Source organism: Ambystoma mexicanum, chromosome 10 (genome assembly GCF_040938575.1).
Source record: "Ambystoma mexicanum isolate Mex_15411 chromosome 10, UKY_AmexF1_1, whole genome shotgun sequence".
NCBI lineage: Eukaryota > Metazoa > Chordata > Amphibia > Caudata > Ambystomatidae > Ambystoma > Ambystoma mexicanum.
In genome coordinates, this window is record NC_090932.1 from 1,027,413,188 (window position 1) to 1,027,434,803 (window position 21,616).

Sequence of the window (21,616 nt, forward strand, 5' to 3'; positions counted from 1 at the left end):
ATGGAGTGATGGAACCAGCGATGGAGGTGTGATCAGAGCGAAGACCATAAATGACACTTGTGTCAGTGGATGGAAGAACAGCAGCAAATACTGACTCTTTGGGACAGGTCAACAGAGAATCTGCTGAGGACTCAGAACTGTAGCAAAAGACCAAGGAGTTTCTCCCAGAGAACAGCAGATGCAGATGTCTTTCCTGATGATTCCTGAGATAGAATAGCAGAGAGCAGCTACAAAACTATTAGGTCTCCAACAGCATAACGGTATCTCCCACGTCTGCTTCTGTGATGTAAACGTGGAGCTTCGGGAGACCATCCAAAGACTGCATTGAAGGATAATCTGAGTATGCTTGCCAGATCAGGAGCTGGGATCACCTAATGCAGGATCCATCTAGTTAGAAAAGAGCAGAGCTTCACCTTGGGGAGAATACAGTGTCTCCACCACAGACCATCCAGCTAGGACCCTCTGTGTCGCTGCCTTCTTCCAGCTACTTGGACATAGTTTCAGGTAGTTTACTGAATGACTTGTGGTCTCCAGTTATAAACGCAGTGCTGTGGGTGGGGGAAGATGGGGATGAATTGCATCCAATGCATCTTTCAAACATATTGGACCAATCACTGAAGGTCTGTCTCACTCCTGTTTTACAGGTCCTCACAAAGGGATGTTTGAGGTATCCGGTAGACCTCACGCAGCTCAACGTGGATTCCATTCTGTTCTAGGCCTTTGCGTGCTCTGGGTCAGAATCCATGTAGGACAAATGCCACCCCCCGTGAAACAAAACCACAAAAACAATGGGCAGGTCCTAGAACATTATAAAAATAGCCAAGGTATCAATGTTGCACCTCCTCAAGGAGAAAATCGCTGCCAACGTGCTAATAATGACCACACTGTAGGAATGCAGACTCTAAAATGTACACAGCTGTTACCACCAGACTTTAGCAATGATGCACCATCTTGGTGAAAAGAATGTCGCTCATGGATAAAATGGGGAACTTTGGGAGTACCCCTCCCCTGGTAGCCTTCTGGGCTACGTATGCTACATGTACAAATGAGTTGCTGTCTCCATTAAAGCTTTGGATATAGCATTACTGGAGCAAAAGTGATCATACCTCCAAAAGCCTGCAAAAGGATTAGAGGAGCTACAAAGTTAGTCAAAGAACTTAAGGTGAATTTCTTTTTATTTTTTTATTGTGATATAGTTTAAAACATTAAACTTTACACAAGTGCACATTTACATGGAATATATAAAAAGATAAACAAAAAGAAAACTTTTAACAGATCATAATAAAATCATCACAATACATTACAATTCATTGGAAAGTTCCTCCAAAAATGACATAGTGCAAAGACCGACGATACATTAATTGCCCACATCAATCTTGACCCAAGCACATTTTTTGATATGTCAGCATTAAAACTTTGAATTTCATTTTTAAAATGCCTAAATCTAAGCAGGTTAAAATATGGACAATACAAAACCAAGTGACGTAGGGTTTTGCAAACATCAGAGACTGTGCAAAATCGTCAAGTAGAGAAAGTGCGCAGTGTGTGATCCGGTTTCCACTGTTTAATATGATCCCAAGTGGGAAACTGATTGAGTCTGAATCTCATATACAAAGCCTGTGCTTTGTTACACGGAAAGCGAGTGAGGTATAGCGGAATTGAGTCCTGTCTGCGAGGAAAATTGGTATATTCCGTGTACGAGGAATAGGCACTGCTTAAATCAATAGTATTATCCCAATCATATTTAAATAATTTACTCTTTACGCCTTCTGGTCGATTTACCAACTCCTCCTCAGTGGACCTTATGGTCATAAGTAGGTCTTGCTTTTTGATTTTGAATTTGTTACTTGAAGCGACTGAAAACTTCTGAAGCATCAGACCAAGGTCGTTGGAGGAACTTCGCATAAGTCATCAGTAGACGCCACTCATATTTTGCTTGTAAAGATTGAATGAAAAACGATTTAATTGGGGATCGCAAGAGAAAGACCTAGTGTTAATTTCCAGAGCTTCACCATAACATTAAGTCTCTTTCCTATCTCAATCAGACACATGTCCAATCCATATAACAAGACAGGTACTATTTTCATGGTATACAATCTGAGAACAGGCATGATGGTAAATTTGCAGAGTCTAAACATCAGACATTTCATTTGTGACGTAATGGTCTGATCATTTCATCTAATGTGGACTTCCACATAGTGAAAAAATCAATATTCTCCAGTAAAGCTTTGGTTATAGTGTTACTGGAGAAAAAGTGATCATAGCACCAAAAGCCTGCAAAAGGATTAAAGGAGCTACACAGTGAGGTTAGAAATTCACATTTAGCTATTTGACTAACAGAACTGAAGTTATATTTATATTTTTGTACATTTAGCATGTGAACTTGGAAAAGCTGCAGGTCACAGATGGCTGTCAGTGAGGTCCGTGTTCTGTGCTTCTGTCCACTCTTACACGGTCCACACAATTATATTTCACTAAGGCTTTGTGGGATCAGATTATATTCGAGGACTTGGTTGGTTAACCAAGTAGAGGAGTTATTGTGAAGTTAGGGAGAGTGGACTGTGGAATGGGCAAATGCACCCCCCCCCATCTTCAGTAGATATTATCGGAGGTCCCTTGACACCTCCAACCCATTCAGCCTAGTAAGTTCACTCACCCTACAAAGACTGCAGAAGAGCCCTTCAATTTGACCTACAAATGAAGTACTGCCAGAGAAAGATGCAGGGCTCCCCTACGCATGTCTGTTCAAGGGGTTTACCACTTGGGTGAAAACCCCAGAAGAGAACAACCCTATTAAAAAAAGCACAGTCAGAGCAAAACAACAGGGAACTGTGAGAAACCTGAGGGTCTTCTCACTCCTACTCCCCCTTGGATCCTCTACGCAGGTGACCAGGGAAAGGCCATCGCTTTTGGATCCTTACCCTGGGGGTGAACAAGCGAGGGAGGATCACCTGAGTGGAGGGTGCTTGAGGGTTGGGAGTGCAGTACCTTTAGGCGAGACATGGTATCCCCCTTGTCCTAGTGACAACCAGTTTAAACCTACCCCGACCATTATGGGTTACTGTAGATTAGTCCCCCTTTGCCCACTCTTGGGGTACCTGACAGTACTGAGACGAGGAGGACACAACTGAGAGTAATGAACACTCTAAACTCTCCCCATCTCTGGTACTGAGATGAGGAAGAAGCAACTGAGAGAAAATGAACACCACTTACACTCATCAATTTGGTACTGGGACGAAGAAGATGACCAAAGAGGCACACCAGTGTACTGAACAGACATGTCCACTAATAGGTTCAGGCAAAGTCAGGCAATTGAAACGAAGTATGCTCACCTATCAAAGTCTCAGGAGAGTATAAAATGAGCAGTAACGGGAAGGAAGGAGAGCAAGTTGGCAGAGCAGCTGCAATGCCCGAGTTGCCCAGGACCAGCGAGGGGAGAACGAGACTCCAGAGACATAGAGAGTCTGCAGAGTGAGGCAGCGAGAGGAAGCGTGGCGAGGGAGCCGTGTCTCCAGGGAGCCAGATAAGTCCAGAGACGTGCTGATCCCTTATGAAAGAATTAGGAAGAAATGCTTGTGCGCCTGGGCTTAGAAGGGAACCCAGGAATGTTTGAGGGGCCGCTCACAAGGCCCTGACCTCAGAGGAAAAAGACGTTTCAACAGAATCCAGCTGAAAGCCAAGAACACAACCAGTGAGTTTCAGATAATGGGAAACCCGGTATGTGAAAGACGTGAGTGAATACAATGTAGCAGAATATTTGTGTGTGAAGAAATACACGTTTACAATCTCAGAACAATGCTAAAGAATGAAGAATGAATAATGATGAAATGGGAAGTTAAGGATTACTAAGTAACAGAGTGGTCTTGTATCAAGAGATACGTTCTCGAAAGACTGTATGAAGAACGAAAGCCTTTTACAATAAGGGGAGCTACGGGAAGCAGCGAATTGTGACCAAAACAGCACTTGACTAACGGGGCGCCACTCGAAAGATGAAGTATGAGCAAATTGCTAACATTGAATACCGAACGGAAAGAAAATAAGCAATCTGCTAATATTGAATACAGAACTGAATGAAAATAAGCAAATTGCTAATATCGAATACCAAACTAAATAAAGCAACAACCTGCTAAAATTGAATATTGAACTGAATGAAACAGCAAGACTGCTAACCTTAAATACTGAATTGTTTATTGAAAATTGAACTATACAAAGAGAACTCAAGATTCCTGGTTGCGTGACCTGTTCGAGCAGGAAATAGATCCAGACTTTACTTTTGGAACGCTATTTCGTTTATGGTTGACATCCCTACACATTGTTTTGTCTTAGTTGTGAGGGCAAGCATAGGTCTTGGACAAAGACTGACTTTTCAGTTGAACTTACTGACACAGATTAGCCTTATTTTCTTTAGGTAGGGAAGTCCCACCTTAGCATAGGGCAAGTTAGCATTTACACCATCCTGACCTATTCATTAATATAAGCCTATTGTTAAATATGGAATCTGTTGTCTGTGTCTCCTTCCATGATGCCAACGTCACAGAACCCTAAAACCCCTTTCTCCCTCAAAGGTAAGGAGCCTTGACCAACAAAGCCGAAACAGGGAAGAGTTCAACAGTGTTCAGCAAACCACTATCACTGCCTTCAAGGAAGACTCTAGATGAGCCGAGATGGAGATGGTCGGCACACAAGGTGGTGTAGCAAGATGGCTAGTGCAAAGCTGCTTGGGGCCCCAAACACATTGCCACCTGACTCCAAAATGACCTCCTGCCTTTTAAAAACTTTTCACCACAAAACCGAATGCAGTAAAGCATGATGGTATAGCCCTACAGTGCCTGATCCAACTGGCAGCGCGGGCAGGAAGTTATATGCCTAGAAGTCTTGATCCAACTGGCAGAGCGAGCAGGAAGCTATATGCCTAGAGGATTGGTCCAACTGGCGGAGCAAGCAGGAAGTTGTATGCCTAGAAGGATTGAGACAACTGGCAGAGCAAGCAGGGAGCTTAATGCCTAGAAGAATTGATCCAACTGGCAGAGCGAGCAGGAAGCTATATGTCTAGAAGGCCTGATCCAACTGGCAGAGCGAGCAGGACGCTATATGCCTAGAGGATTATCCAACTGGTGGAGCAAGCAGGACGCTAAATGCCTAGAAGGATTGATCAAACTGGCAGAGCGAGCAGGAGGCTATATGCCTAAAAAGCCTGATTCAACTGGCAGAGCGAGCGGGGGGACTAGAAGGGCTTTTCCAACTGTTAAGGTGCTATATCCCTTGAATGAACTACCCCACATGGTAGAGTTGCTGAGGCACTGTGATGCTGGAAATGCCTGATGAAGGGACAGGGCCTCCTAGTCCTTGTCCTACCAATTCTCTGGGTGTGTTTTCCTTGAGTTTTCTTCCACTGAGACCCAGCCCGGACCTCCAGCAGTGCAGCTCTTCATTTTATCTTTTGGTGAACAACATCCATCAGATACCCTTATGGCACCCATGGGTGGGGGTACACCCTTATATCCCTTATGTGTGTTTTTGGGCACTGGTGTGTTCCCACGGAGCAGGGTATGGGCTGGTGGCCGCTACATGCTGACTTTGGCAGTGGCTCTGAATGTCCTCCATTTTGGGACACGTAGCCCATGACATAGGAATCAGTGGATTCCTGATAGAAGGCAAGATGGCCCCTGTGGCCTCTTGGTTTCTATTGCTTTTTACCTTGTATCTCAAAGTCCTGGGAAGCCCTGTCTCTGTTCCCTTGCTCCTGAGTGGCTGTTGGGTGGAACTACCATGTATGGCTCTGGGGCTGCCTCCTGTCAGACTGACTGCAGCCTTCCCAGGGGCTGTGTGTTGTGGGTAAACCCACGGGCTGGGATCTGTGTGAATGGAGTAGGGAGTCCACTCACATTCTCTGTTGTGGGTGTCTGGTTTCTGTGTGTGTTACATAAATAATGATACAGCTCTGACTGAAACTGAAATTAATTTGGTGTACTGTGCTGAAAGTCTGGGTACTTGCCCTAACCCACATTCTTTGTTATGGCTGTCTGGATGAAGTGAATGGCCTGAATGCCTGTGAGCCTGATTGCCTGCCTGCCTGCCTGCCTGCATTAATGCCCTTCTGCGCGATTGGCTGACTGAGCCTGGCTCAGCCAGAATCAATGGGGAACAGATGTGTATATCTGGGGACCTCTCACTTACCAATTTGTTCAGAAGATGAAATCGAAGCTTAGCAAGAAGAAGCTGTTCCTTGAAGCCCAGCTGGAGGAGAAGTCTGCTGCTTCACTGTAATCCGAAAGCTGTCGTGTCTCCCAAGGACTGATCCAGAGAGAACCTGCAAATGAGACCTCTCCCGGAGCTACAAGAGACCATCGTGCAAACTGCTACTCTTTATCTGAAGTGCTCTGGAAGCCAGTCCTGTGTGCCTGCCGTCCAGAGAAGGGGTCTTCGTGAGTCCTGAAGAGGAGTGCCCGGACATCTTGAGTCGAAGAAGTCCATTGGTGTCGTCCAGGCTCCAGAGGTGCATTTCGGGACCGCTGGAAGCCGTTGTTGTCTACCGACCAGAAGAGGGTGTACCCTGGCATATTGCTGCTGGACCCCCGGAGCTGCAAAAGTTCCAAACTGCCTAAACACATTTGAAAGAACATCCCTGCCATCACCACTGACCATTTTTTCCCACTGGAAAGAGTCCTGAGTCGCTGGGTGCAGTGGAACGTCTGCTGGTTGGTTTCCTGCCACCATAAGCTAACAAAGAAGTCCCGAGGGTCTAGACTTGGTAAAGGTCTGAAGTCAACTCCAGTGGTCGAGTCCAGGTCGCCAGAAGCTTTCCAGATATCCGTGCTGCGACTGCAGCACCGAAGAACCAAAAGTCGGATAACCGTGTAAACCTAAAACCGATACCAAAAGTGACCTCTGCACCTGTTGCCGCCAGGAATCATCGAAGGGTCCCAGGGTCTTACTCTGATCAGTAAGCCCACAGCAAGTTTCCTCTTCACAGGACTTCTACAGTCAGAGAAATCATCGACTAAAGGAGAGCACTGCGAAGAGTAAACCTGCTTCACTTCGGAAAGACGTTGGTTCCATTTCTCTTCTTGGACTCAGCATCCCACGGGCTCCTTCTTCCAATGGGGGTCCTTCTTCTGAGGGAATCGTCGAGTGAAACCGAGAAACTCTGCCACTTTGCCTGCCCAGGCACCAAAGGTACTGTGACGAGGAAGATCATCTTCTAGCCTCAGGAGTAGTCCCAGATTCGTCTTGGATCCTGTTCTCCTTTGGCCTCTCAGGTACTTTGGGTTGGTAGAACCTTTTAAAAGAAAGCAGAAGGTTATTGAACATTATTGGGGCAACCAGACGTGGACTCCCTGCTCACTGTGCTTAGAGAGGCTCAGCTTCACCTCACTGATGATGCCCAGCAAGGCTGAAACACGTGTATGGGGTTGCTGGTGGTACTCTTGTTCAGAGAGGAATTGCCGTAGCATTTCGGTGCTGGACTGCCCATGTGGGCAGGACAAAGACTGATATGCAAATGGATATTTCCAATCTGTGAAAGGTACAGTGAGCAAAAAGCAGATGGCTGCAAACTCTCAATGTGGTTAACAACCACTGAACAGGTTATCATGCCTTGTTCTTCCGAGAGAGGGGCGCCTGCTACCTTTGTTGAATTTATTGAACATTATTGGACTGGCCTGTAAAAGAGAAGTTAAGTTACTCCCAAACTTTTCCATTACAGGTTGCCAGGTGGGAGGATCTTCACATAGAATTGTCTGCCTAGTCTAACGAAAGCATTCTGCAACTGTTCACAACTGACCTGCCTTTCTTCCCTATTTTATGCTGCTAACTCTCACTTAGGAATTCACATGCCTATTTAAAACTGTCTGTAGTTAGTGCATTTCTTACTGCATTTCTTACTGAATTTAAGTATTGTGTTGTACCACATATGTGTATATATTTGCCAATCCTTTAATAAGTATTCCAAGTACAAAGTGTTATCATTTATATGTATATATTTTTGGGTAGAAACCTTATTTTATATAAAGAAGCTGTGTTATCACCTAACATAGTGTGTGGACGGAGGTGGGCGCTGTGGAGTGCTAAGCCATGATGGTGTTCTGCTTCTGAGCTCCGTGACGAGCGGGCGACACAAGCATTTTCTTGCCGAGCCCCTGCATATTTGGGACCTAATAGTAATACCGAAGGCTGATGGAATGTGCCCCGACCACTAGACTTTTTTATTTTTTTATTTTATGTTTTCGGTCTCCGCTGATGCTGGGACTCTGCTATTGGGCCCTGGTGAACAGCTGGCCCCCGAAAGTGGGGCTGAAGGCGGGCAGCGTGGTGCACTGAGGTGCACTGGAGGGGCTTTGCAAGACAGCATCTGACTGAGACTCTGCCCGGTGGCCTGTGCGCCCTTTGGCGCTGCAGTAGGAAGCGTCATTCGCTGGATTGGCTGTGCTGGCTCACAGGACGCTAGTGTAGCAGCCCTGCGTAGGCGGAAGAAGGAGCTGGCCAGGCCTTTGTTCTGCCAAGAGCTAATAAATAAAAAAATTAAAAAAACATACTGTGTGGCCATTCCTTTGTGTGGGGGCTTTGGGGCTTTACTGTACTTACGAACCAGCCTGCATCACCTCCTGAGAGCTTAAGTATTGGTTACTCCTCCATTCTACCATAATAGATAACCTTGGCTGGCTGGGGTGTTCTGTACCTTTGCCCTACCATATAGAGGGCAGAAGTCCAGATACCCCCTCCAGTCTTTACAGGCACTATATCCCTAGAAGGTCTGCCCCACCTGGTATAGCTATATCCTTAACTTAATTTTCAAGAAGCCATCTGGGCACTATATCTATGGGAACGAATTGTCATGAAGTGAGCTGGGCACTATAATCCTGAGACTGAGTAGTCAAGAATTGAGATAGGTACTGCCTCCCTGCGACAGAGAAGCCCATCCAATACTATGTCGCCCAAACCTGGTCTTGTCCAGGAATTCGGCCTACACCTGCAATTCAAATTAATGAAGAGTTTGAACTTTACTCCTTGTGTTAATGATCTGTCACTAACTCTCAGCTGGCTACACCAGCACAAGGGAAGAGAGAACGACTTCTTTTTTTTCCTTCGGTACCCTTGAGGTCCAGTGCTCTTTGTACCTGGGGAGAGCTGTATTAACACGGGGGCATTGGGAGGGGGGTGCTACCAACTTGTGTGTACAGACAGTGTGCCTCATTATAACCCTGCCGGTCTGGTAAAAAAGTGCTGGTATTAACATATACCAGCACTTTACTGCACCAACAGAGTACAAGTATGCTAGTGGCGGTAAACTGACTTACCTCCATCCAAGAGTTGGAGGTAGCTCTGGCCCCACTGGCATAAAACAGCCAGTATTTTTGGCACTGGTATTGCTGGTGCCTAAAATACTGGCAAATCCCCCCATGGAGTCCCATGGGACACCAACACAGTGACAGAGTATGAGGAGACACTAGGCCTCATTAGAGGTTTGCCTGTATCCTGGTGGTAAATCCGACAGGATACCTGCAAACGCACCTATCGTTTCCGTCACCTGATATCCCGGCAACACTGGGATATTACAGGTAGCAGAAAGGGCGGTAGATCCCCATTCCATGGAGTCCTATAGGACTCTATGGAAGTCCTATGACAGTGGGTTACATCTATTAAACATTTGAGGGTCTCTTTCCAGGCTTTATTTTGTGTGGATTTAGGCTTGAATCCCAGACATCATTCACATGACCGATCATATCTGGTTGTGCCAACTGTAGCCCTCACCAAGTCTGGCAGTAGCCATGACTATATATGGTTACAGCCAGATCTCACTTGTCTAGCTTTAGGCTCTGTACTGGATTTGCAAATCTCTGCAGCAGGCTCTTAACCCAATGTGCTATCATACTGGCCCCAAGGGTAGTTTTAGTGGTGGGAACGTGCCCACGGGGAACTAAATTGGCATCTCCCTCAACTAATGCAACGTCTGCTATAAATGGCTTCGCTAAGACTGCTCAACCAATGGTAAGGCCATGGCGGAATGTTGTCCATCAGTATTTAGCTTGTATGTTACGTTACCAAAGTGGACTAACCATATCCAAAGAGATCGAGCCCTGCAACAAAAAGGAGCTGTCTGACACAAACTATAAGGCCATGGTTCTTCTACATATGACGAAATATAGTCCCAGACGATTGTTAAGAGGTGAGCTCATTCTTGAAGTCAATAGATATATTGACATTATGCATCCAGGGTTGCATGTTATTTAATGCATAGGGGATGTGTTGGGACAGTTTTTCTAAGGGCTTCAGAAAACCATATCTGAAGTAGTACAAACCTCCACTCTTAGTATAAGGCTGTACCACCTGAGAACATTTGGTCACGTAGACAGAGCAGCCAGGCTTATCTTAGGAGGGAGAGAGGGCTGTAGCTTGGTACAAGGAAATTGTAGCATACATATGGTCCAAAGAAACACTATTGGCCTAATCACGAGTTGGGCGGTAACTCCGGCGCTATTAGTGCCGGTGCTAATAGCCCTACCGCCAAACCCCCCGGCGCTATTAGCAGTAAACGCGCAGAAAATCAGCAAATCCACCAAGATCATGATCTGGCGGACCCTTAAATCCGGCGGTAATAGCGCTACCGCCGCATTTAAGGGTTAGCGCCAAACTCGTGATGAGGCCCTATGTATTGTAAAATAACGTTCTTTTTTTTTTTTTTTTTTTTTAAATACAGGTAGGCCAAGATAAATCTTGGGAAAGTAAGTACTATAACATATATAAACATAATTATAAAAACCAACTCAATACTTACGGTTTACAAACCAAAGTATAACCTTATTTAGATTACAATAAGCAGTCAGGGTGAGTCCAACCTATAACATATTCAGAATGGCATTCACCTATTCTTGGGGAGTAAAACCAGGTTAGGTATACTTTTAGAATACAATGGGCTTCATTATAAGTATGCCGGTCCGGAAACAACAGTGCCGGTAGGCTTACCGGCACCATTGTTTCTGTACCGGCATACTACAGGTCTGCCTGCCGGAGCTGCTGTGCCCGACAGGTCGGACCCTGCAGGGCACAGCGGCCACAGTAGGCAGACCATCACGGAAGCACTGGCACTGTTAACAACTGTGCCAGTGCTTTCGTGTTCCCCAGTCCTTTGGGACTCTATGGGAATGGGGAATTACAATTTAATCCCCCCGGTGGCACCGGGAAGTCAGGCACCGGTAAATTATTCTGAGTCTGGCGGCAACCCTCCGGTAGCACTGGCAGGGTTACCGCTGGACTAGGAATGAGGCCCAATAAGTAGTTCAAGGCTAGTAGACCCTATTGGTCCCAATATACAGTTATTCAGTTATAGGCACACTTGATTAGACCAACATTGTTACAAGTATCTCTTGCAACAAATGTAACTTTCTTCTATCAAGACTAGATACAGTAACACATCAATGTTACTTTTTAGAACACAGTTCAGAGGATGTGCGTTAACTTGTATACTACCTAGAGTGGCCTGAAGCTAGTCTAGTGGAAGTACGAACACAGTAAGCTATTTTAGAAGTACCCAGAAGCAATTTAGGGAAAGCACAACCCAACAGGGGAGTCATTTACTGTATACTCTTCTAACAACACATAGAGTGGCTTCAGTCAGGCAAGTATGATTACCTCTTTGAATTAACTCAGTAACCTTCCAGTTTAAGAAGAGCAACAGCTATTCAAGGTCAGTAAGTAATCGAAACAAAGTCAATAACCCATTTATAGACTTTAAGAATGGCAAAGCTATTCAAGCTCAAGACAAGTATTAACTTCAAGACTGTTTTAGAAATGCACTAAAGCGGATCAGGCAAAGCAAACCCCCTTAACTTACATTTAGAAAGGCACAATGGGCCTCATTACAAGGTTGCCAATAAGAAATTTGATTTTATGGCATGCCGGTGCCACCGCGTCCAGCAACCCGTGATGCCAGAAACCCTGGTTGATTCTGTGTTGGCGTGCACGCTCATTCCGGCATGGAGGAAACGGCGGCACTGGCATGCCGGAAATACCAACAAAACCCCCCAAAATGACAACACCATCGTCCACGCTGCCGGTGACTCCGAATCAGGCAGCACAGTGCTGGAGCCACTGGCACCGTTAACAACGGTGCTGCAAATACTGTTACCGGAAATACAGTGTTTGCCGGAACAGGAAATCGTCCTGACGGCCATTACTAAAACACAATCCATTGCAATCCTGACAGCAGAGGCGACATACCACATTCCTGACCACAGAAACTCCACCCTTAATATGGCATCAAGAGTCTGTGAGACCCGGAGGCACAAGCCACGCTTCAGCGAGGTGGACCTGAACATGTTGGCGGACACCATAGTCCAGCATGCTGATGAGCCTTTTGCAAATTACAGGCGCAGGCAGGCCCAGCAGTGGAAGAAGACCATATGGGATGAGGTTGCCCAGAAAGTCTCAGCAGTTGGCACAATCCCTTGCACTGTGAGAGACTGCCACAAGAGGTGGAACGACCTGCGCTTGAGGGTTCGCAACCTCCTCTCAGCCCAGCGCAGACAGAGTATGGCCATAGGTGGCGGGAGCGCATCCCCAATCCACCTGCTGCCCTGGGAGGAGATGGGCAGCAGTGTGCTGCACCTCGAGGCGATAGAAGGGGTCGGTGCTGCGCAGGCCGGAACCAGGACACTTGAGGAGGCTGGTGAGTACACGTAACCCCAATGTTAAATCAACATCCCTGTCCACCCTGCACCCACTACTACAGCAACATATAACATGAATGTCAAGCGCATCATGCACAACACCAATAAAGCCCCGTCCCCCCCCCACCCACAAGACCTGCAACTTGGGTGCACACACCACCATACAACCTCCCCCCAAAACCTCACTCATACCACTAATACACCTAGAACACAGCACCATGCCATGTCATCTGCCATGTCCCTGACACAGCACTGTCACAAATAAGATTAAGCATGAATCTCTGCCTCATCAATCCACACACTTCACTGACAACCTGCCTTTCTGACTCCCTCAGGCATGGTATCAGGTAGTATTATCCCCACCAATAATATCGCCATTTATATATGGTCGCCAGGAATGGCCGTAGGCGACATAAGTGGGGATCATTTTTGCAGTAAATGGGTGTGGGGGTTGCAGGGGTGTCCCCTGCTCCCTTTAAAAATATATGGGGGTTGCGAGGGTATCCCCCGCAGGTTCCATGTGGTAATATCGCCACAAAAATATGGCAACATTCTTGTATGGCGATATTTTTGTGGGGATATTACTAATGGAACCCTCAGGCAAATCATCTGACAATGAAGAGGCCCATCCAAGCACCTCAAGGGGCACTAGCCATCGACGCTGCCGAACACAAAAGACCACCACCACCCCTTCCACCCAGGACTCCACAGGCACAACTGCCACTGCGACCCCAGCTGCACCCGTCAAGCCACTTCCGGTCCTACTGGCTCAACCCATCCAGCCACCTCCGGTCCCACTAGCTCAACGCCTCCAGCCACCTCTGGTCCCACCAGCTCAACCCATTCACCCACCTCTGGTCCCACCGGCTCAACCCATTCACCCACCTCTGGTCCCACCGGCTCAACCCATCCAGCCACCTCTGGTCCCACTGGCTCAATCCATCCAGCCACCTCTGGTCCCACCGGCTCAACCCATCCAGCCACCTCTGGTCACACAAGCTGCACCCACCCCGGCAGCCCCAGCTGCAGCAGTACCACAACCAACACTACAGCCACAAGCACATGCACATGCATGCATTGTAGATGACAGAGCTGACGATATTGCAGTGGACACGGGCATACCACCAACCACAGCACTGATGAGCCCTTGCTATTCAGCCCCATGGGCCCAATTGGCACCCAGCGCCCACCTTTCCCCAGTGTGAGTGAAATCGATAGCAGACTCAGCCGCATGGAACAACGCCAGGATGCCTTGACAGCCCTGGTGCAGCAGCACCTCCAGGAGGCGCAGCTGATGCATGAGCGCGTCCAGGATAGTGGACGCCGTAATGCCAGCTCACTTGGCTGCTGTACACGTGTTATAGTACAGATGTCCAGGAAGGTAAGGGAGTGGAACAGTGTAATGACATCTACAGCCGAGACAATGGCCATGTTCCTCGAGGCCTTCCTGGACCGACGGCCCACAGCACTCCCCCACGCATCATCCAAAAGTAAAACGCCTTCTAGTTAGTGCAGATAGTCCAAAGTGGCGTTCAATGAGGCTGGCCTGCTACGCACACAGCCGCACCCCTTACCCGAAGAGGGGCCTGGAATAGGCCATGGACACACAAGTGCCATATCTGTGACTTGTGCAAGTCATCCTTGCAGAACATGACAGGAGTTGGGGAGGGGGAGAGGAGAGGGGAGGGTTAGTTGGGAAGGGGGTTTGGGGAGGGATGGTTTTGGCAGTTATTTCGTTCCACATTTGTAAATATTTTCATTGCACATATTACAGTTGGTGTTGCATAGAAATCATGACTGGACATTGCTTTTTCAGTGTAAGTGAGTGATTTATTTACTGTGCTGTGCCCAGTGCGCTAGCTGGCCTGTGCCATGTGTATGTGTCAAGTGATCAGAAATAGTGGTGAATAAATTCCTTTAATGCAACACGGCCATCCATGCTATCACGCTGATGTGCAATTGGCAGTTCATCATCACTCACATCCTCCTCCGCTTCTGGTGTGTGCATGTCCATGTCAGAGGATGTTGCGCTTGATACACATGTTCTGCAACATGGCACAGGCAAGGACTATCTTTCGCACCTTCACAGGGCTGTACATTGCACCCCCCGATCTGCTCTGGCAGCAGAACCTTGCCTTTAACAGGCCAAAAATCTGTTCAATTATACAATGAGTACGGATATGGGCACGGTTGTACCCCTGCTTGTTCTGGTTTTGTGGTTGCCTCACGGGTGTCATCAGCCATGGCATCAGGGGATAACCAACATCACCTGCACGGGAGTAACAGAAAGTGTAGGATGTCATACTTGTGCCTGTATCATGTTGGTACAGTATGTATAGTGTTCACTAAACAATGCAAAATTGCACATGCTAATTGCTGGTTACGTAGCATATGTCCTATTTTGGGTAGTAGGAATGCGCATTGTCAGTGTGATGGGATGTCCATGAGAATGTATGGGACATTTTGAGTGGTATCAGGGTGATGTCAGGGATATATGTCAACATTCATCAATGTAAATGTAATGACAAGTGCTAAGTGCAATTGTGGCTTGTCCAGGTGTAAGTTTGCAGGTGCCTTAACCAGGTGGCATTATTTAACGGCCAGGAGAATAGTCTTTGGCCTGACACAGGCAGTGTGCCCGACATGGCAGACCCTGCCAGGTTCCGCAGACCTACTAAGCATGTCCGACACTGATAAGGACGTTAATCTGCGTTGATATGTGTTTGTGAATTTATGTGATTGGGCATGTGTCTCAAACATAGATGTGTGTGGCTAATCAGCTCAACTTCAGCTCACATGCATATGTGTATGTCCACTCCAAACAGTCAGGGATCCTGGCTACTTGATGTGCGGGACACTAGTGGTATGTAGGTGGGGTGTTCTGATGCATAAGTATTATCAGTCTGTTCATCAGTTGGTGTGGGTTTTGGTGATTGTGCTGGATTTTGTGACATTGGTGTGATGCAATCTGGTACATGTAGTGCATTTGATATTGCTGTATGGATTTGAAGTTGTTATGCAGGCACCTGATCAGTTTGTTAAGTTGAGACACGCCTGTCAAGGCCTTGCACTCAGGCATGCTATTAGTGTGTTGTACATTGCATTGCACACATCCACTGCTGATAGGTGTTGTACATACCCCCATTGAACAGTGCACATGCCCTGGTAGTGGTAGTTGCACTCACCCAACAGCCAGGTACGCCATGGTATTTTCTGCCACCCTCCCAACCCCCTTTCCCCCAATTCAACAGTGCACATGCCCTGGTAGTTACACTCACTCAACAGCCAGGTGCATTCTCCACTGTGACGTGCTATGTACCCTGGCAGCGTGGAGTTGCACAGCACCATGGAGTCGTGAGTTGAACCGTGAAATCTGGCACAGCAGTGAGTGATGAGGTGGCGGGTATCGCACACCAACTACACATTGAGTGAGTGGTAGAGTTTTCTGGTCCAGTACCCTGCCTCAACGGCATCCATGGCCACCAGCTCCACATGTGTGCAGTCCAATGTACCTATTACATTGGGCATGCATGCAAGGGCACGAAAGGCGATTTTTAGTGGCATTGATCTGGTCAACTGTCCTGGGTAGGCTGATGTGATCTTCAACGTGACGCAGGAGTGCATTGATGACCTGATACAGAACATGCAAGAAACAGGCTTGTATAGCCCATCCAGTTCACCCACAGTGTGTTGGTAGGTGCCCGTGGTTAGGAAGTGTAGCACAGAGACTACCTTGAGCAAGGGGGGGATGGCTGTACCGATCTCTATCAGGCTGACCAGGTCATCATGGATCAGGTCCACTATGGAATTGATGGTCTCCCTGTCTAGCCGGTACAGGGTATGGATCTGGCTTTGGCTCAGGTTGAAGGGTGTGGCCCTTCTGCATGGTATTGGGGGCTGCTAGTGGGCTGAAACCTGCTGGCCATTGTTGTTTTGCTGGGCCATGATGGCCATCCTTCTCCTCAAGCGCCTCAGCCGCATCTGCCTCACTGCCTCCTCAAGTAGTAGACCTGCATGCAGGCCTCCAGCTCCAGTACTGCTACTGCTATCATGGTAATTGTTGGAAGGGGCGTGGTGTGTGGGAGTGGTCCTTTTGTGCTTTTGCAGTGCTCATTGGGGCCATCTGGGCTGTTTCTACACACCTGACTCTACTTAATGCCTGGTCCGCGATGCCAGTGTTTCTTGCGCGTTGTTCACGGTGCTATCGGCATGTCCATGTCGGCTTTCTGTGTGCGTGGAGCTCGGAATGTGCACTTACTAACGCCATGCCAGTGTCTCGGGTATGGCAGACGCGTCTTGCTGCAGATTCCAGGCACGGTATACTGTAGGTCACTTGCGGTGACCGTGTTTGCGACATCACGACTTGGAGTATGCCGTGCCGGTACAGTGCAACCGGCACCAATATTTTCTAGACCGGCATACTTGAAATGAGACCCAATGTATTCCATGATGGGTACATCATATTGGTAAGCTCTTACACACATTCACTTTAGAAATGATAAAACACTACCAACACTATTACTTTTTAGAAGCGTGAACCACAATTCCAAGCTACTAAATGAACGTATATACTTTTTAAAGGAGCAACAATCAACTTAAAGGCAAATATGAACTTTAGACACTTTGCAACTTACTCTAATGCAGAGATACAGTTACAACACAAACTCATTTACAAGTAAATACGTTTACACTCGTTATAATTTCAAGACAGAAGCCTTATCATCAAAGTCCTTCCCTAGCCGATAGCATGAGTTTTCTCAGAGGCAGAAGAGGCACCCTAGCAGTCTAGGAGCCAGCTGTAGGCAGGTCAGGATATTTTCTTCAACAAGTAAGTATTAGCTTCAGAGTTAGTTAAGTGTTCTGGGATTTATGTGAAGGCATCATGAAGTAAGACAAAGACAACAGATTCAAAGTTCAAACAAAAAGTCTTTACTAACTCAGATGTCTCGATGGTCTAAGGCCTAACTTGCCCTATACCAAGGTGGGATTTCCCTACCTAAATAAACTAAGGATAATCTGAGTTTGTAAATTCAATTTAAAAGTCTGCCTGTGCCCACAACCTTTACTTGCCCCCCCAACTAAAGCTAAACAATGTGTAGGGATGTCAGCTATCCAAGAAACAGTGTTCAAACTAAAGTTCTGAGCTTCTTCCAGCTCCCGGCCTTTTCTTGGCTCCCTTAACCAAGTTCGAGACAGTTTCAACTAAATCAAGGTGTGATTCTCACAAACTTTCCTTGATTCTTGGTCTGGAGACTGAAGAAATGGACACTGAAGGAAAATGTCTATATTCAGTGAATATCGCCAGTCGGATTCTCCTCACTCTCTCTCTCGGTCCTGGCCTCTGGTGAGGGAACTTCGATTCAATTCGTGTGCATGGACGTCCAGCAGGAGTCCACCAAAGTTGCAGACGAAATCGGACTTCGGAAGACCATGCACCGCACACTGGCTTGAGGTCCCTGGGTATTGGCGCTTTGCAGCCCAGCAAGGTCACAACACATCGAGGGATGGCTCCTTTTTTTGCAGGTCTTCTCAAGACTAGTGGATCATACCAGCCTCTGGATAGGAGTCATCGCATTCGGGACCCCCAGGTCGCTTAGAAGCATAGGTTACATCAGGCTTCAGTTATACAGCAGGCTGTCCAGTCGCTGAAAATGGTTACAGCCGTTGTTTTCTTCATTTTCCTCTGGATTTGGTTCCAGTGGTCAACTTGTCCACAGCTTCTGGGATTGGAGTCTTTATCAGGAACTACAGCATAACTTCTGCGAACTCTCCCTGCAGTTTACAAAAGGTGGGATCTGGTTCCTTTCAGGTAAGGTGAAAGACAAAGGGCTGCAGAGTTTTGGACTCCTCCCTCGCTTCCTGCTTTCTCAGACACTCTGGAGCCTCAGGAGGAATACAAGGCATTCCCACTGAAGACAAAACTTTAACCAAGGTTGTTCCCACCTAGAACTGCAGAAGAAGACCTCAGAAATGTATTTACTTATTTATCAGTAGCTAGCAAACGAGAAATGGCAAAAAAAAGGAGCCCTCCATAGTATAATAGTGACACTCCTGTGCATTACCGCAGCTGATTTGACAGCCTGCGAGTAATAATGACTAAAAGTCATAAAAACAGCTACTCTTCCACCAGTCATTCAAGTTAACTTGTAATTTGTAACATATGTGTTACCAGTGAAGTGAGAAAGGGGATACAGTGTGTGTTCCCAGCACTCCACATAAGGTGCAGTGTGCTGGCTCGCTATATAAGATGTAAAGGGGATGAAAATCCCTCTTTACCCCTTGGGAACAGTAATTTACCCAAGTACATTAAAGAGAATTTACCAAGGGAAGCTCAAAGGGGCAACCCAGCTGAAGCCCAAAGGTTATAGGAAACTATAACTTCAATCACACACTACAGAGAGTGTGAAGGAGGCATGGTATCACAAGTAAACACTGACACAAGAGCTACAAGTTTCAAAACCTTTATGGATGGTTTAAAAGGGGTTTGAAAACTCCTGTCTTGCCCTATAATTAAGATGGGAGTATTCCCGACCATCAAACAAAAAGAAAATGCAGTCCTAGTCAGTCCTTAGTCAAAATAAAAGGCCTATACTAATACAAATGAACCTAATGCCTGCCCTCTTTCTAATACAATAAATGTGTAAAGGGAATGTGTAATGCAAAAAGGAAAATCAGTGTTAAAAAGAAATGTGAATATGGATGAGTAAACGTTTTGTAACACAGGCTAACGTGGCACACTTGGACCTTGTGACACACTCTGGTTTTGGACACAAAGGGCCTCATTACAAATCAGGCGGTCCGGAAATAACGGTGGCGGTAAACCCGCCGCCACCGTTGTTTCCGGACCGCCTGATCCCGACTCCTGCAGGCGGGAGGTGTTGTTCCAGCCAGGTTTGACCTGGCGGGTTTAACACCGCCCGCCTGCAGGCAGACGAGGAAACACTGGCAGCATCACGAGATGCTGCCGGTGTTTCCATGATCCCCATTCCCATTGAGTCCCATAGAACTCAATGGGATTGGGGATTAACACCATTCCGCCTCCGTTATTGCCGGGAAACCGGGGTTGTAATTCCCCGGTAATTCCGGGAATCACAGAGGCGTAATGGTAATACGAGTCTGGCGGTAACCAGGCGGTTTTACTGCCTCGGTTACCGCCGGACTCGTAATGAGGCCCAAAGATGCAGTTTGTTTCGTGGACCTGGGCCAATTTGCTCTTCCACGAAAAGTCACTAGGACCTCTCAGCTTTCTCTCACCCCAGCCCAGTTCACCTTTTAGCTTGTAATACAGTTAAAAAAAATGGTTTCCTTCTGGTTCTACAATTCAGTACAGTTTTCCCTCTGCCGGGCTCAAACCTTTCAATCACAATTTGGGGGGGTTCCCTTGCCCAAGCTTCAATCACACCTTCATAGGCTTCCCTCTGTCGGGCGCAAGCCTCCTTTCACTTTCCTTCCGCTGACGAAGACTTTTGAAACTGCAAGGCTTTTGCTCAGCAAGATCACTTCAACCTTCTTTCCTCAAACGTCACTTTTCCTCTCCTACACCAATGCCTCTTGGTAAATGTAGTTTCGAGCACAGTACTTATTTCAAAGTTCAAAGATATCTCTCACATCCAGGGTTCCCTCTGCTGGGATGAAACCTAACAACAGTTCAAATCTTGCATCTCAGTTTAGTGTAGGATGTGGTCCCTTCTGCCACGACATCGATGAGCCAGAAAATAAAGGACACTGTTGCCCTGGTTAGCACAAGAATTTTGGATCTCTATTGGCACGAACCTTGCTCAGGATGGACTTGCAAACCTTCACTCTTCTTAGCCATCCAACCCCAGCAATGTTGCAGGTAATTATCCTGATACTATTGTCACTACTGATGCGCAGTGCCCTTCCCATACCAACTCCCAAATCGGAAACCCACTGCCAGCACTGCTGCGAGAAATGGTTTTCTTTTGTTGCCTTCATGGAGTTTCAAGTTGTTTAATGCCTTGTTGGTCTGTATGGTTGAGCTCATCATTGCTACCAAGATATGTATACACCCAGTTGCTATTGAAAACTATTTGTGTTCAGATTGGGCATGCTGAATCTGTAGTGCTCTCACTGATGTGTTGTCCTTCACACTGTTCCAATCTCATGCACAATTTCTGTCCTGTATCAGCTAGATTTGCTATTCACCATGTCTGTCTTTGATTGTTTGGCAGTGAGATAAAACCACTTCCTGGCACTGCAGTGGGCTGCATGGAGGAGTTACCAACGGGTGCCTGGGAGCGGGTTCAGCTTACAGGGCGCTGGGAGAGTGGGAAGACTGCAGGCGGCAGCAGGAACTTTACCTCCTACCATACCAACCCAAGCTTCCCCCTCTCCATCTGTGATGGTTTAGGAAATCAGAATGTGAAGGTCCTCCTGCGCCAGCATTGTTGCGATAACGAAATTAACGCCATTGGATTCCATGTCTTTCAGGTATGAGCCTCTAATCTTTGCACTGACAAATCCACTGCTTGCAAAAATAATGGTTTAGGTAAATACTGCACAGAATGTATATATCCTGTGAGAAAGAGTGTGCCCTTTTGCGATCATACTTATTAATGGCGTCTGAGAAGGTTATTGCTTCTTTGGGTGCAACTAAACAGGTGGATTGGCTGTTCACAATGTATAACATGATGGCAAAGCATTACATTATTAATATGAGTGTTCCATAACTGTGCCAATACTAAATGCACTTATAGAACAGTCAGTGTGATAAAAATCTGCCACTCTATGTACTATTGATTGACTTCTCCTCTGCATTTGACTCAGTGGAGCAGGGGAGGTTCTGGATGAAATTGAAACTTCTTGGTATGCCGGCTCATTTACTGCACTTTCGTATGATGATATATGATGATAGTAGAGCTAGGATACGACTTGACAACTGGGGTACCCTGTCTGATCCCATTAATATTCTGAAGGGAGACAGACAGGGT

General features: G+C 46.8%; 1 protein-coding gene across 3 annotated transcripts in view; it reads left to right on the forward strand.

Moving 5' to 3' along the window:
- The window catches only part of CAPN10 (calpain 10), a 431,781-nt gene that overhangs the window by 328,490 nt on the left and 81,675 nt on the right, over positions 1–21,616 (forward strand). For all 3 annotated transcript variants that reach the window (XM_069618844.1, XM_069618843.1, XM_069618842.1), the window contains exon 9: positions 20,858–21,116. In XM_069618844.1, coding sequence (XP_069474945.1) covers positions 20,858–21,116 — 259 coding nt within the window. The remainder of the gene's footprint in view (positions 1–20,857; positions 21,117–21,616) is intronic.